The sequence below is a fragment of the Staurois parvus genome, unplaced genomic scaffold (assembly GCF_062004578.1).
Source record: "Staurois parvus isolate SC_StPar_1 unplaced genomic scaffold, SC_StPar_1.0 ptg000502l, whole genome shotgun sequence".
Lineage (NCBI taxonomy): Eukaryota > Metazoa > Chordata > Amphibia > Anura > Ranidae > Staurois > Staurois parvus.
Window position 1 is genome coordinate 1,028,236 of NW_028318298.1, and position 11,894 is coordinate 1,040,129.

Consider the following 11,894-nt stretch of genomic DNA (forward strand, 5'->3'; position numbering starts at 1 on the left):
TGTTGTTATACTATCTGTACACAAGATGGCGTTGCTGCAATGAGGTAGTCCTGTGTATAGATTAGATCATGTACATTAGGGTTAATACATTGCACCTGGTCCTGTAGTAATTTGGCCAATCAGGAAGGAGCTGTGTCTTTAAGAGCGCTCTCTATGCACTGCTGACCACTCCCTTAGAAGAAGTCGTCTGACGAAACGCATTGATTTATTAATTTATTGATTTATTATTTATCAATTCATATGAATATTTATTTAAATAATTACTTATTTATTGGTGTAGGGTGGCGCTATTATTTGTGGTTGGTTGTCTTCACATTTTTATTATTTACAGTGTACTATTATTATTAATAGCAGCTCCTACCGTGTATATTTTGAATTGAAGCACATTGGCGCAATGACGTTGGTTTAATAAGTGTTCTGTGATATATCTATACTGACACTGGTGGTGATCAACCTTTTGGTATTGTCTGTGCCCTGATATTATCAGGAATTTTCATTGCAGCCATGGATGTTATTAACTTCTTAAAAGATAGACAGTTGAATGTAGATGCTATCTTCTCTATGGATGATGTTGATAATATTAAGGAGAATTATGAGAGTATATTTTTCACTCTTGGTAATACACTAGAAAAGCAGGTGAAAACTTGGTGGGATATATGCACTTTAGAAGGATATCTCCAAGAAAATATTATGGCTAGGAGATTGAGATGGGAGGTAGCTCCACATGATGGTTTAAGAGATGCAGAGTCAGATTTTCAGTGGATGTCCTTCTTTAATAAGGTGGGACTTGAACTGCAAAATCTGATTCTGAGAAGGAAGAAGAGCAAAATGATTTTGATTAATAAAAAAATAAAGGATTTACAGGTGAAATTGGAACCTATTAAGAACTCTGATCAGAGTTAGAAATTTAATATCCAGATTAAAAAACGTTTACAAAAAGTGGACAAAGATACTCAAAGGAAGAGAATCAAAAAATTTAAAAGGAATATTGGAGATTTTAAAACCATTAATGTCTACTTGTGGCAGAATGTAGGGGAAGTTGGGAGTACAGCCTCTTTGAATTCTACATTGAGATCTGAAGAGGCTCTACCACCCTGCACACCCATAATTAAGAAAACATTGAATGTGGATAAGGCCAAGGTAGATAATATTAATAATAATAATAAAAAAAAAAAAAGAAGGTTGTGAATAAAAATAATTCCCATGTTGTGAAGGAAAATGCATCAATTACTGGAAATAGATCACCCAGAGTTTCTTATGGGGTTCCCACTAACAATCGTTATGAACCACTGTATGATTATAGGGATCCGCCGTATTATCCACCTAGACCTTTTTTTGGGAACTGGAGAAGAGGAAGAGGGAGAGGAAGGGGTTGGGGCAATTGCCTTTATGTAAACCATCAAACCCTCTTTCATCCACCAAATTACCAATACCCAAGGGGAGAGTTTCTCCCACAGGAGCAAAGATTCTTAGGAGGAAGAAGAGAAGAAGGTGATGTAGAGCAGGATCACAATGTCAGAAAAAGAAGGGAGACAGAATAAATGGTATTTATAATTTAAGTAAAGTTCAATTGTCCCATAAAGAGATCAATGTTTTAAATACAGGCTTAAAATGTGCCATTAAATGACCCATCAACAAATTTGATGTATATATAGTGTACTGTTTTGTTACTGTCTTGTCTCATGTTCTGTCCCCCTTGTTACTGTACAGCGCTGAGTATACCTATTGGCGCTATATAAATACTGTATAATAATAATAATAATAATATAGCTATGCATAGATACATGAGGAAGCTCAATATAAATAAATATTTTTTGGGATTGAATTTGACCAACAAAATTAGTTATGAACAAAGATGTGTAAGTGGTTTAAGAAATAAATCTCTCTTCAATCCAAACACTTTGTCCAATCAACATTTGGAGGTATTTAAGAGTTTGGTTCTAAGAGACTTGGAAGCAGTAGCCCCTAAAAGGAATGTGAATCCAAGATATGTACGGGATGGTATAAAAGCATTGGAGGAATGTAAAGATATCATCATATGCCCAGCAGATAAGGGTGGGGCTGTGGTGGTAATGGACAAATCCTTTTATCATAACCAGATTATGGAAATGTTGTCAGATACTAACACTTATGAGAGGATGAATAAAGATCCAACAATGAGATATAGGGAAGAATTGAAAACTTTAGTTAATTGGGGATATAGGACGAGTGTTGTCTAAAGAAGAAAAAAAATATTTAATTCCTAGTGTGAGTAGAATTCCTATCATCTACACTCTACCAAAAATTCACAAAAATAAGGAGAATCCGCCAGCTCGGCCTATTGTAAATGGGATTGGCTCAGTATCTGCGAGATTGGAGCAATACTTGAATGTTTTTTTACAATCAAGTGTTTCATCTACTAAGGCTTATTTATGAGATACGAAGCATTTATTGAAGTTTCTGGCTGAAATAAGAAATTCCTGGTCATCCGAAAATATATTTAGTCACAGCGGATGTGTCGTCTTTGTACACTATTATACAACATGATGACGCTTTGTTGGCCCTTAATTGGGCCTTAAGTAGGAGAGAAGACTTACCGTATAATCAAAAGAAATTTCTGAGAGACACTCTTGAATTCTGTTTATCCCACAATTACTTTTGGTATGATCATAATTTCTTTTCCCAGAAAAGGGGTGCAGCAATGGGAGCCCGCTTTGCGCCTAGTATAGCAAACTTGTTCATGTCTGAATGGGAGGATAGGTTTGTTTTCAATCATCGGCGTGAACAGATATTGCTGTACAAGAGATTTATTGATGACATTTTTATGGTTTGGGCTGGTGATGAAGGAGAATTATCAAGCTTTCTTGAAATCCTGAATAATAATCCTAATAATATTAAGTTGGAATATCAGTATAGCACCGAATCAATACACTTTTTGGATCTCACACTCTTTAGGGTTCATGATTCATTGTTTACTAAGACCTATTTCAAACCCACCGATAGGAACAGTTATCTGCCAATAATTAGTGGACATCATCCCCAATGGTTGAAGAATATACCTAAGGGTCAAATAATGAGAGTGAGGAGGAACTGTAGTCAGGATGATGTCTTTCGGGTTCAAGCAGATATTCTGGTCGATAGGTTTGTGGATAAGGGCTACAAATTGGATAAACTTCAGGATATAGTGGATCAGGTTCAATTGATACCTAGAGATCAGCTGTTGGATGAGAAACCTAGACAGATCGTGAATGATAGACATCAGTGGGGGTTTATCTCTAACTATCATATACAATTTGAAACTGTTGAGGCTATTTTTCATAGGCATTGGCATATTTTGAGGCTTGATAAAGTAATAGGGAATGTTATCCCGGAAAAACCAATATTTATTTATAGGAAGGCTCCTACTATTGGTGATAAAATAGTTCTGAAAATTTTGGATCCTCCGAAGTCTTTGAAAATGTTTATAGATAGAAAAGGCTTTTTCTCTTGTAAAAAATGCACTGCATGTAGTTTGGTTAAATTCAAATTCAAGGGATTGAAAAGTTTTATCTCTAATTCCAATCATAAAGAATTTGAGATTTCCTCTTTTTTGACCTGTGAATCCACTTATGTGGTGTATGGTTTGGAATGTCCCTGTGGTCTAATAAATATTGGGAGGACCAAGAGACAGCTTAAGGTTAGGATATTGGAACATTTGAGGAATATTAGTAAGGGTTATAAATACCATAGTGTGTCGCTACACTTTAAGAAACATCATAATTGTGACCCCACCGGTTTGAAATTTTGGGCTATTGAAGCTATCTGTCGGGGTCCGCCGCGGTGTCTGTCCCAGCACATGCGCAGTCGCAGTGGCTCGTGCCGGGATACGGGCACTAGGTCCCGGCCGGCCGCGGCTGAAGGAGACTCACGCATGCGCAGTAGGAGCCGCAAGTACATGCTGGGCAACCAATGACAGCGCAGGGCGCAGTATTTAAAGATGCCCTGCACTGTCACAAAATGCCGCAAGGTCTTTCCTGCTACCTGTGTTCCTGTACCCTGAGTTCTGTTCCTGTTTTGACCCGGATTGCCCTGACTTCGCTGCCTTCTCCTGTTTTGACCCGGATTGCCCTGACTACGCTGCCTTCTCCTATCCTAACCCCTGGCTTATCTGACCTCTCTGTGGACTGACCACCCCGGTATTGACCCTGCGTGTGACCCGACTATCTTTTGCCTGCCAACTCTGTACCTCGCTGCTCCCACGGTAACGACTGGGCTGTCTGACTGCGATCCATCCATCCATCCCGCCTGGGCCTGCCGGTCTCTTCACATCAGGCTCTCCTCCTGTATCCATCCCCTGTGGTCCCCTCTGCCACGGGTGGAAGTGCTCAGAGGTCGCGACCTGGTCCTGGTCTGCTTCAAGTCCATCCCCACCATCAGGGGCCCTGGTGAATACGCAGACCGGGACTTAGACTCCACGCTCTGGGTAATCCTGTCCGGTGGGCTGCCAGAGGTACCACCTGGCGGATCATAACAGTACCTTGCGGCCATGACAGAGCCAGGAAGGGGACCGGCCTCCTTAGAGGATATATGCCAGCACCTAGCGGCCCTAACCCAGGCCATCCAGACATTACACGACCGCTACACTCATTTAGAGAACCGCATGGAGACGCTAGTCACACCCGTACCCCCTGCCCAGGGTCCAGCTACCCTTGCACCTTCTGGGGAATCTCCAGCTACCCCAGCTTCCGGAGCAGTAGCCGCTCCACCTACTCCCAAACCCAGTGTGCCCCTGCCGGAACGCTTTCGTGGGGACTGGAGCCGTTTCAGGGCCTTCTGGAATGCATGCCTCCTGTTCTTTGACCTGCAGCCACGCACATTCACCACCGAGACCATCAAGGTGGGATTCATAATCCCCTTACTTCAAGATGAGCCTCAGGATGAGAATCACGATCCCCATCTGGAATCCGTGACAGAATTCTTTAACGATATGGCCATTCTATATGATGATCCACAGAGAATTACTTCCACTGAGACGGCCTGCCCGACGGCCTTGAGGCCGTCGGGCAGCCGAGGAGTACGCGTCCGAATTCAGACGATGGATGGGAGATACAAGATGGAACGATGTGGCTCTATGCCACCAATTCCGCATCGGTCTAAAGGACGAGTTAGCCCTAAAGGACGAGTTAGAACGGGTAGGCCTTCCTGACTCTTTAGAGAAACTTATTGAATTGGCCATCCAGATTGATCGCAGGCTGAGGGAACGCCGGTTTGAGAGGAGCAGCCAGGGTCAAAGGGCAGCATGGACTCCACTGAGGGGAGCAGCCCCAGCCCCGTGGGGCGGAACTCGAAGCTCGGAACCCGGGGACACCTCGGAACCCATGCAACTGGGACTGGCACGGCCGTCACTATCTGCCGAAGAACGCCAGAGGAGGCGGTCACAGAACCTGTGTCTGTATTGTGGAGAAGCTGGCCATATGGTGCGCTCCTGCCCTGCAAAAATGAGTAAGTCCGCTTCCAGTTTTTTTTTCTGTATCAGCTGAAAGGGTTAATCAGCCCAATTACCTGGCTATACCTGTTTCTTTACAGCTCCCCGGAAGAACCGTGTCGGTGACAGCAATAATTGATTCTGGAGCATGTAGTTGCTTTGTGGACTTCGCTTTTGCTTATCAGCAAAAGATCCCTCTCCAGACCAAAGAACAGGGGCTTAACATCTTCCTGGCAGACGGGTCCTGCATTAAATCAGGGGTGGTGGACCAGGAGACTCCCCCTATTTACACCACAGTAGCTGACCATCACCGGGAATTTCTCCGTCTGGACGCCATCGCTTCCCCCCTTTTCCCAATCATCCTGGGGCTCCCTTGGTTGCGGGCCCATAACCCCCAGATTGATTGGGAGAGGGGAATAGTTCAGTTCCGATCCCCGTACTGTCAGAAACACTGCCACGCTTCAGGGTCCGTGGCTCCCCAACTCCTCCTATGCACGGATGGAGATATAGATCTGACTCAGACTATTCCTCCAGCCTACCACTATTTCCTGGACATGTTTAGCAAACGGGGAGCAGACGTTCTCCCACCACACCGAACCTATGACTGTCCCATAGACCTCCTGCCCGGGTCCGAAATTTTGTTTGGTCGAATTTTTCCGTTGTCTGAGCTAGAATCGGGAGAGCTAAGGGAATATATTGACGAAAATCTCCGGAAAGTGTTCATTCGCCCATCCACGTCCCCAGCCGGGGCCGGGTTATTCTTTGTATAAAAAAAAGACAAATCGTTACAGCCTTGCATTGATTATCGTGATCTGAATAGGATCACGATAAAAAATCGCTATCTGTTACCCCTGGTTCCCGAACTCTTCCAGAGATTAAAATCCGCAGTGATTTTTACTAAGTTAGATTTGCGGGGGGCCTACAATCTGGTTCGTATCAGGGAAGGAGACGAATGGAAAATGGCCTTTCGTACTCGATTCGGTCACTTTGAATATTTGGTTATGCCATTCGGACTCTGCAACACCCCGGCCACCTTCCAGCATTTTATTAATGATGTCTTCCGTGATTTCCTTGATGTTTTTGTGGTTGTCTATCTGGACGACATTCTAATTTTCTCCTCCTCACTCGAGGTTCATCGGGATCATGTGGTGAGGGTATTGGAATGCTTACGCCAACATGGGCTGTATGCTAAGGCTGACAAATGCAGTTTTGAACAGCGTAGTATCACATTCCTGGGGCTGGTCATCTCTCCCGCGGGGGTCACGATGGATCATCAAAAGGTCACGGCAATTTTAGATTGGCCGATACCCACAGATAAGAAGGGCGTACAACGTTTTATCAGGTTCTCAAACTTCTATAGGAAATTTATCAGAAACTTCTCTGGTCTGGTCTCCCCCATCACGCAATTGACTAAACAGGGGATCCGCTTTAGATGGACGCCTGAGGCTCAAACAGCCTTGGAAACTCTCAAGAAACTGTTCACCACCGCTCCTATTCTCAGCCACCCTGATTCATCTCTATCGTATGTCCTGGAAGTGGATGCCTCAGAGAACGCAGTAGGGGCGGTTCTGTCCCAGAGGAAAGGCACCAAGGAGCTCCTGCACCCAGTAGCGTTCTTTTCCAGGAAACTGACACCTGCAGAACGAAATTATGACATTGGAGATCAAGAGCTCTTGGCTATAAAGACCGCTCTGGAAGATTGGAGGTATCTACTAGAAGGAGCCACACACCCAGTTCTAATATTTACCGATCACAAGAACCTCGAGTACCTGAGAACAGCAAGACGGTTGAGACCTCGCCAGGCGAGATGGGCACTCTTCTTTTCTCGGTTTTCTTTTCATATCACGTATTGACCGGGCTCTAAGAACACAAAACCGGACGCCCTGTCTTGCATGTTTGAAGACCCCAAAGACATTCCAAAGCCGGACACAATACTACCTTCTGGGAACTTTCTCGCTCTTCAGACGGAGTTGCGCTCCAAGCTTCTTGACGCATCCGTGGGAATGCCAGCTCCACCAGGGACATCCCTCCAGAGCCAAGGGGGCCTTTTATGGAAGGAAGGTCAGATCGTAGTACCTGAAGAAGTCCGAACTTTGGTCCTGGGCCACTGCCATGACCATCCGATGGCGGGCCATTTCGGAATAACAAAGACTCTAGAATTACTTCAGCGCACGTTTTGGTGGCCAAACATGATCAAGGACTGCGAGCTCTACGTCCAGACTTGTGCCACCTGCCAGAGAAGCAAACCCTCCAGAAACAAGGCCTGGGGATTGTTGCGCCCTTTGCCAATACCCAACCGTGCTTGGCAAATGATTGCCATGGACTTTATTGTCGAACTCCCTCCATCTCAAGGCTACACGGCAATATTCGTGATCGTGGATCGTTTTTCTAAGATGGCCCACTTCATAGCTCTGAAAAATACGCCATCAGCACCGGAGACTGCACAGATCTTCATCAAATAAGTGGTAAGACTACATGGGGTTCCCGAAGATATTGTGTCTGATCGTGGGGTCCAGTTCACGTCAAGATTTTGGAAAGCATTGTGTGAAGCGTTAGGAATCAAATTGTCTCTCTCATCCGCTTATCATCTCCAGACAAATGGGCAGACGGAAAGGTTTAACCAAACGTTGGAGCAGTACCTAAGATGCTACACATCCTACCTACAGGACGACTGGCTAACTCTTTTACCTTCAGCAGAATTTGCTTATAACAACTCGAACCACTCAGCTACGGGGCAATCCCCGTTTTTCGCTAATTACGGATTTCATCCTACGTTTCTTCCCGATCTGATGTCCGAAAGTTCAGTACCTGCTTCTCAAAGTACTTTGAATTTTTTTTCTGTCAATAACAAGGCACTTCAGGAGGCTATTGCAAAAGCCCAGGAAGATAACAAGAAGGCTTTTGACAAAAGGAGAAGGGGGGAACTGTTATTACAACCTGGGGATCAGGTTTGGCTGGCAACGACCAACTTGAAGATGCTGTGTCCATCTAAGAAGCTGGGACCGAAGTTTATTGGCCCATTTCAGATAAAGCGAATGATCAACGAGGTGGCTTATGAACTCGAGCTCCCGGAAACCTTCAAGATTCACCCGGTATTTCATGTGTCACTTCTGAAGCCAGCCAGACCAGACCCCTTTACGGATCGAGAATCCAGACCTCCAGAGGCAGTCACCATTGACGAGCAAGAAGAGTTCGAAGTGGAAGCGATCCTAAATTGCCGAAAGAGGGGGGGCCAGACGCAGTTTCTGATTAAATGGAAAGGTTATGGTCCTGAGGAGAACTCATTGAAAATGTTCATGCCCCCAGGCTCATCTGAGAGTTTTTTCGTGGCCACCCGCGGTGGAGAGATCAGGGGGGCCCCCGGAGGGTGCCCAGAAGGGGGGGGCAATGTCAGGGTCCGCCGCGGCATCTGTCCCAGCACATGCGCAGTCGCGGCGGCTTGCGCCGGGATACGGGCACTAGGTCCCGGCCGGCCACGGCTGAAGGAGACTCGCGCATGCGCAGTAGGCGCCGCGAGTACACGCTGGGCAACCAATGACAGCGCAGGGCGCGGTATTTAAAGATGCCCTGCGCTGTCACAAATTGCCGCAAGGTCTTTCCTGCTACCTGTGTTCCTGTACCCTGAGTTCTGTTCCTGTTTTGACTCGGATTGCCCTGACTTCTCTGCCTTCTCCTGATTTGACCCGGATTGCCCTGACTACGCTGCCTTCTCCTATCCTGACCCCTGGCTTATCTGACCTCTCTGCGGACTGACCACCCCGGTATTGACCCTGCGTGTGACCTGACTATCCTTTGCCTGCCGATTCTGTACCTCGCTGCTCCCACGGTAACGACTGGGCTGTCTGACTGCGATCCATCCATCCCGCCTGGGCCTGCCGGTCTCTTCACATCAGGCTCTCCTGCTGTATCCATCCCCTGTGGTCCCCTCTGCCACGGGTGGGAGTGCTCAGAGGTCATGACCTGGTCCTGGTCTGCTTCAAGTCCATCCCCACCATCAGGGGCCCTGGTGAATATGCAGACCGGGACTTAGACTCCACGCTCTGGGTAATCCTGTCCGGTGGGCTGCCAGAGGAACCACCTGGCGGATCATAACACTATCCCTAAAGCTTGGAGGGGTTCCAATAGAGTGAGAGAGATTTCTAAATGGGAAACTAAATGGATCTATTTAACTGAAGCTTTGACTCCTAAGGGATTGAATGTAGAACTGGATTTAAATTGTTTTATTAGTGATGTTTAAGTTTTTTAATTTTAATCTTTATTTATTATTTATTATTTTATTATTTTATTATTTATCATTATTTATATTTTTATTGTTTATTCATTATTATTTATTGATGCAGAGTAATAATAATATTTGTTTAGAATACATTAGTATGGTATTGAATGTATAATTATGATTGTGTTGATTGTTATTGTATTGATATATATTGAGATTGTGATTGTGCTGATTGCTATTGCATTGTAATTACCCTGTTGTTATACTATCTGTACACAAGATGGCGTTGCTGCAATGAGGTAGTCCGGTGTATAGATTAGATCATGTACATTAGGGTTAATACATTGCACCTGGTCCTGTAGTAATTTGGCCAATCAGGAAGGAGCTGTGTCTTTAAGAGCGCTCTCTATGCACTGCTGACCACTCACTCAGAAGAAGTCGTCTGATGAAACATGTTAGGGTGTGGCTATCGGTGACGTAATCACGCACGCATGCTGTCCCACGTGTCCGGATCATGTGGTTGCACCATCGCCATCTTGGATGAGGGTGGGCGAGACGCCGGAGACAGAGCCTGTGGCTCTTAAACAATCTATGCTTTATTGTTTTATACTCATTGTGAGTGCGGTTTTAGGGGGGTTTTTTACTTCAATAATAAATTAGTTAGATGATATTGCACAATGGCGAGTATGTTTTTTATTCACATGTACTAATTGGATATGAGAGGATTTCCTTTAAACCGGAGCATTGTGGTGGATTGCTGGATATTTAAAGATATTCTGGTTTATCACCAGCACATGGTGATTGTGCATTTTGATGGGGTGTTCTGAGCACTGGATGTCACGTTGGTGAAGGAGGATCTCATTATTTCATTAATTCATTTATCAAAGGATTATTTATGGACTTTTTAATGGACTTATTTATTTTTTATGTGCACATATATGGTGGTGGATTTATTCATTGATTTATTAATTTATTGATTTATTATTTATCAATTCATATGAATATTTTTTTAAATATTTACTTATTTATTGGTGTAAGGGTTGCGCTATTATTTGTGGTTGGTTGTCTTCACATTTTTATTATTTACAGTGTACTATTATTAGTAATAGCAGCTCCTACCGTGTATATTTTGAATTGAAGCACATTGGCGCAATGACGTTGGTTTAATAAGTGTTCTGTGTTATATCTATTCTGACAATGGTGGTGATCAACTTTTTGGTATATACGTGATTTTGCACACCCCTGCAACCCTGTAGCAGTATTTCTGCTATAGGGCGGTGGGAAAGCGGTTAAGGTGCTCCAGGTCCTATATTACTTTCTGTAGAGCTCACTCTGAGCTTGCCTGTATTTTGCTTGCTGGACCTTTGACAAATTGGACATTTGATTAAGTGGAGTTAAAAACCGGAGTTGAAAACAGGAGATTATAGCAGGAGTCTACTAACCTGTAAGTGACATCTGATATTTCCTATTAGTAATATTAATACTGTAACTGGGATAATGAGTGCTTTGAAGGTTTTTTGCAGTGCACAGTGTACCGCATGCATGCAACGATGCAGCAACAGCTCCAGGATGGATACCACTGAGACAGATGTGAGCGGGTTGCCCTTTTGGAAGCTTGCTTTAGAGATCTCAAGTTGCAACACTGGGCTGAACCGACAACCTTGAAAGGGGTCATCAGCTCTCTGAGCAGGTAGCTAATAGGATTGATGTGGAGGGTGGAGGGGCTAGTCAAGATTATCAGGTAGGAAGATGGGTTTATTACCTGTGCCATGCGCAACTCAGGAAAGACAGGGAGAGATTAGAGAACTAAATGCATGGCTAAAGACCTGGTGTAAGAGGGAAGGATTTGGGCTTCTAGAGCACTGGGATGACTTTTCATTGGGGTGCAACATATATGCTAGAGATGGTTTATGGCAAGATGGGAGGAGGACATGATTTTCGCTAGAGATTGGCCTGAATTATGCTTTTATAGAAGATATATACAGTTGCAAGAAAAAGTATGTAAACCCCTTGGGATTACGTGGAGTTTTGCATGAATTGGGCATAAAATGTGCTCTGAACGTCATCTAAGTCACAACAATAGTCTGCTGAACATAATACTACACAAACATTAGATGTTGCCATGGTTTAATTGCACATAACATGTAAACATTCACAGTGCAGGAAGGAAAAAGTATGTGAGGCCCTAGCTTAATGACTTCTCCCAGAGCTAATTGGAGCCAGGAGTGAGCCAAC

At 44.4% G+C, this 11,894-nt stretch overlaps 1 protein-coding gene across 1 annotated transcript; it reads left to right on the forward strand.

Moving 5' to 3' along the window:
- The first annotated feature begins 3,052 nt into the window (after positions 1 to 3,052).
- On the forward strand, positions 3,053 to 9,680 carry LOC149452023 (uncharacterized). Its single transcript, XM_089689863.1, has 2 exons — positions 3,053 to 3,788; positions 9,550 to 9,680. The coding sequence occupies exons 1-2, from the start codon at positions 3,053 to 3,055 to the stop codon at positions 9,678 to 9,680; spliced, it is 867 nt and encodes a 288-aa protein (XP_089545989.1).
- The last annotated feature ends 2,214 nt before the right edge of the window (positions 9,681 to 11,894 follow it).

Excerpts from the sequence above, each read along its gene's own strand:
- LOC149452023 (XM_089689863.1), top strand. The coding sequence starts at position 3,053 with ATGAGAGTGAGGAGGAACTGTAGTCAGGATGATGTCTTTCGGGTTCAA. Across the intron at positions 3,789-9,549 it reads TATTGAAGCTATCTGTCGGG|CTTGGAGGGGTTCCAATAGA; the intron begins GTCCGCCGCGGT and ends CTATCCCTAAAG.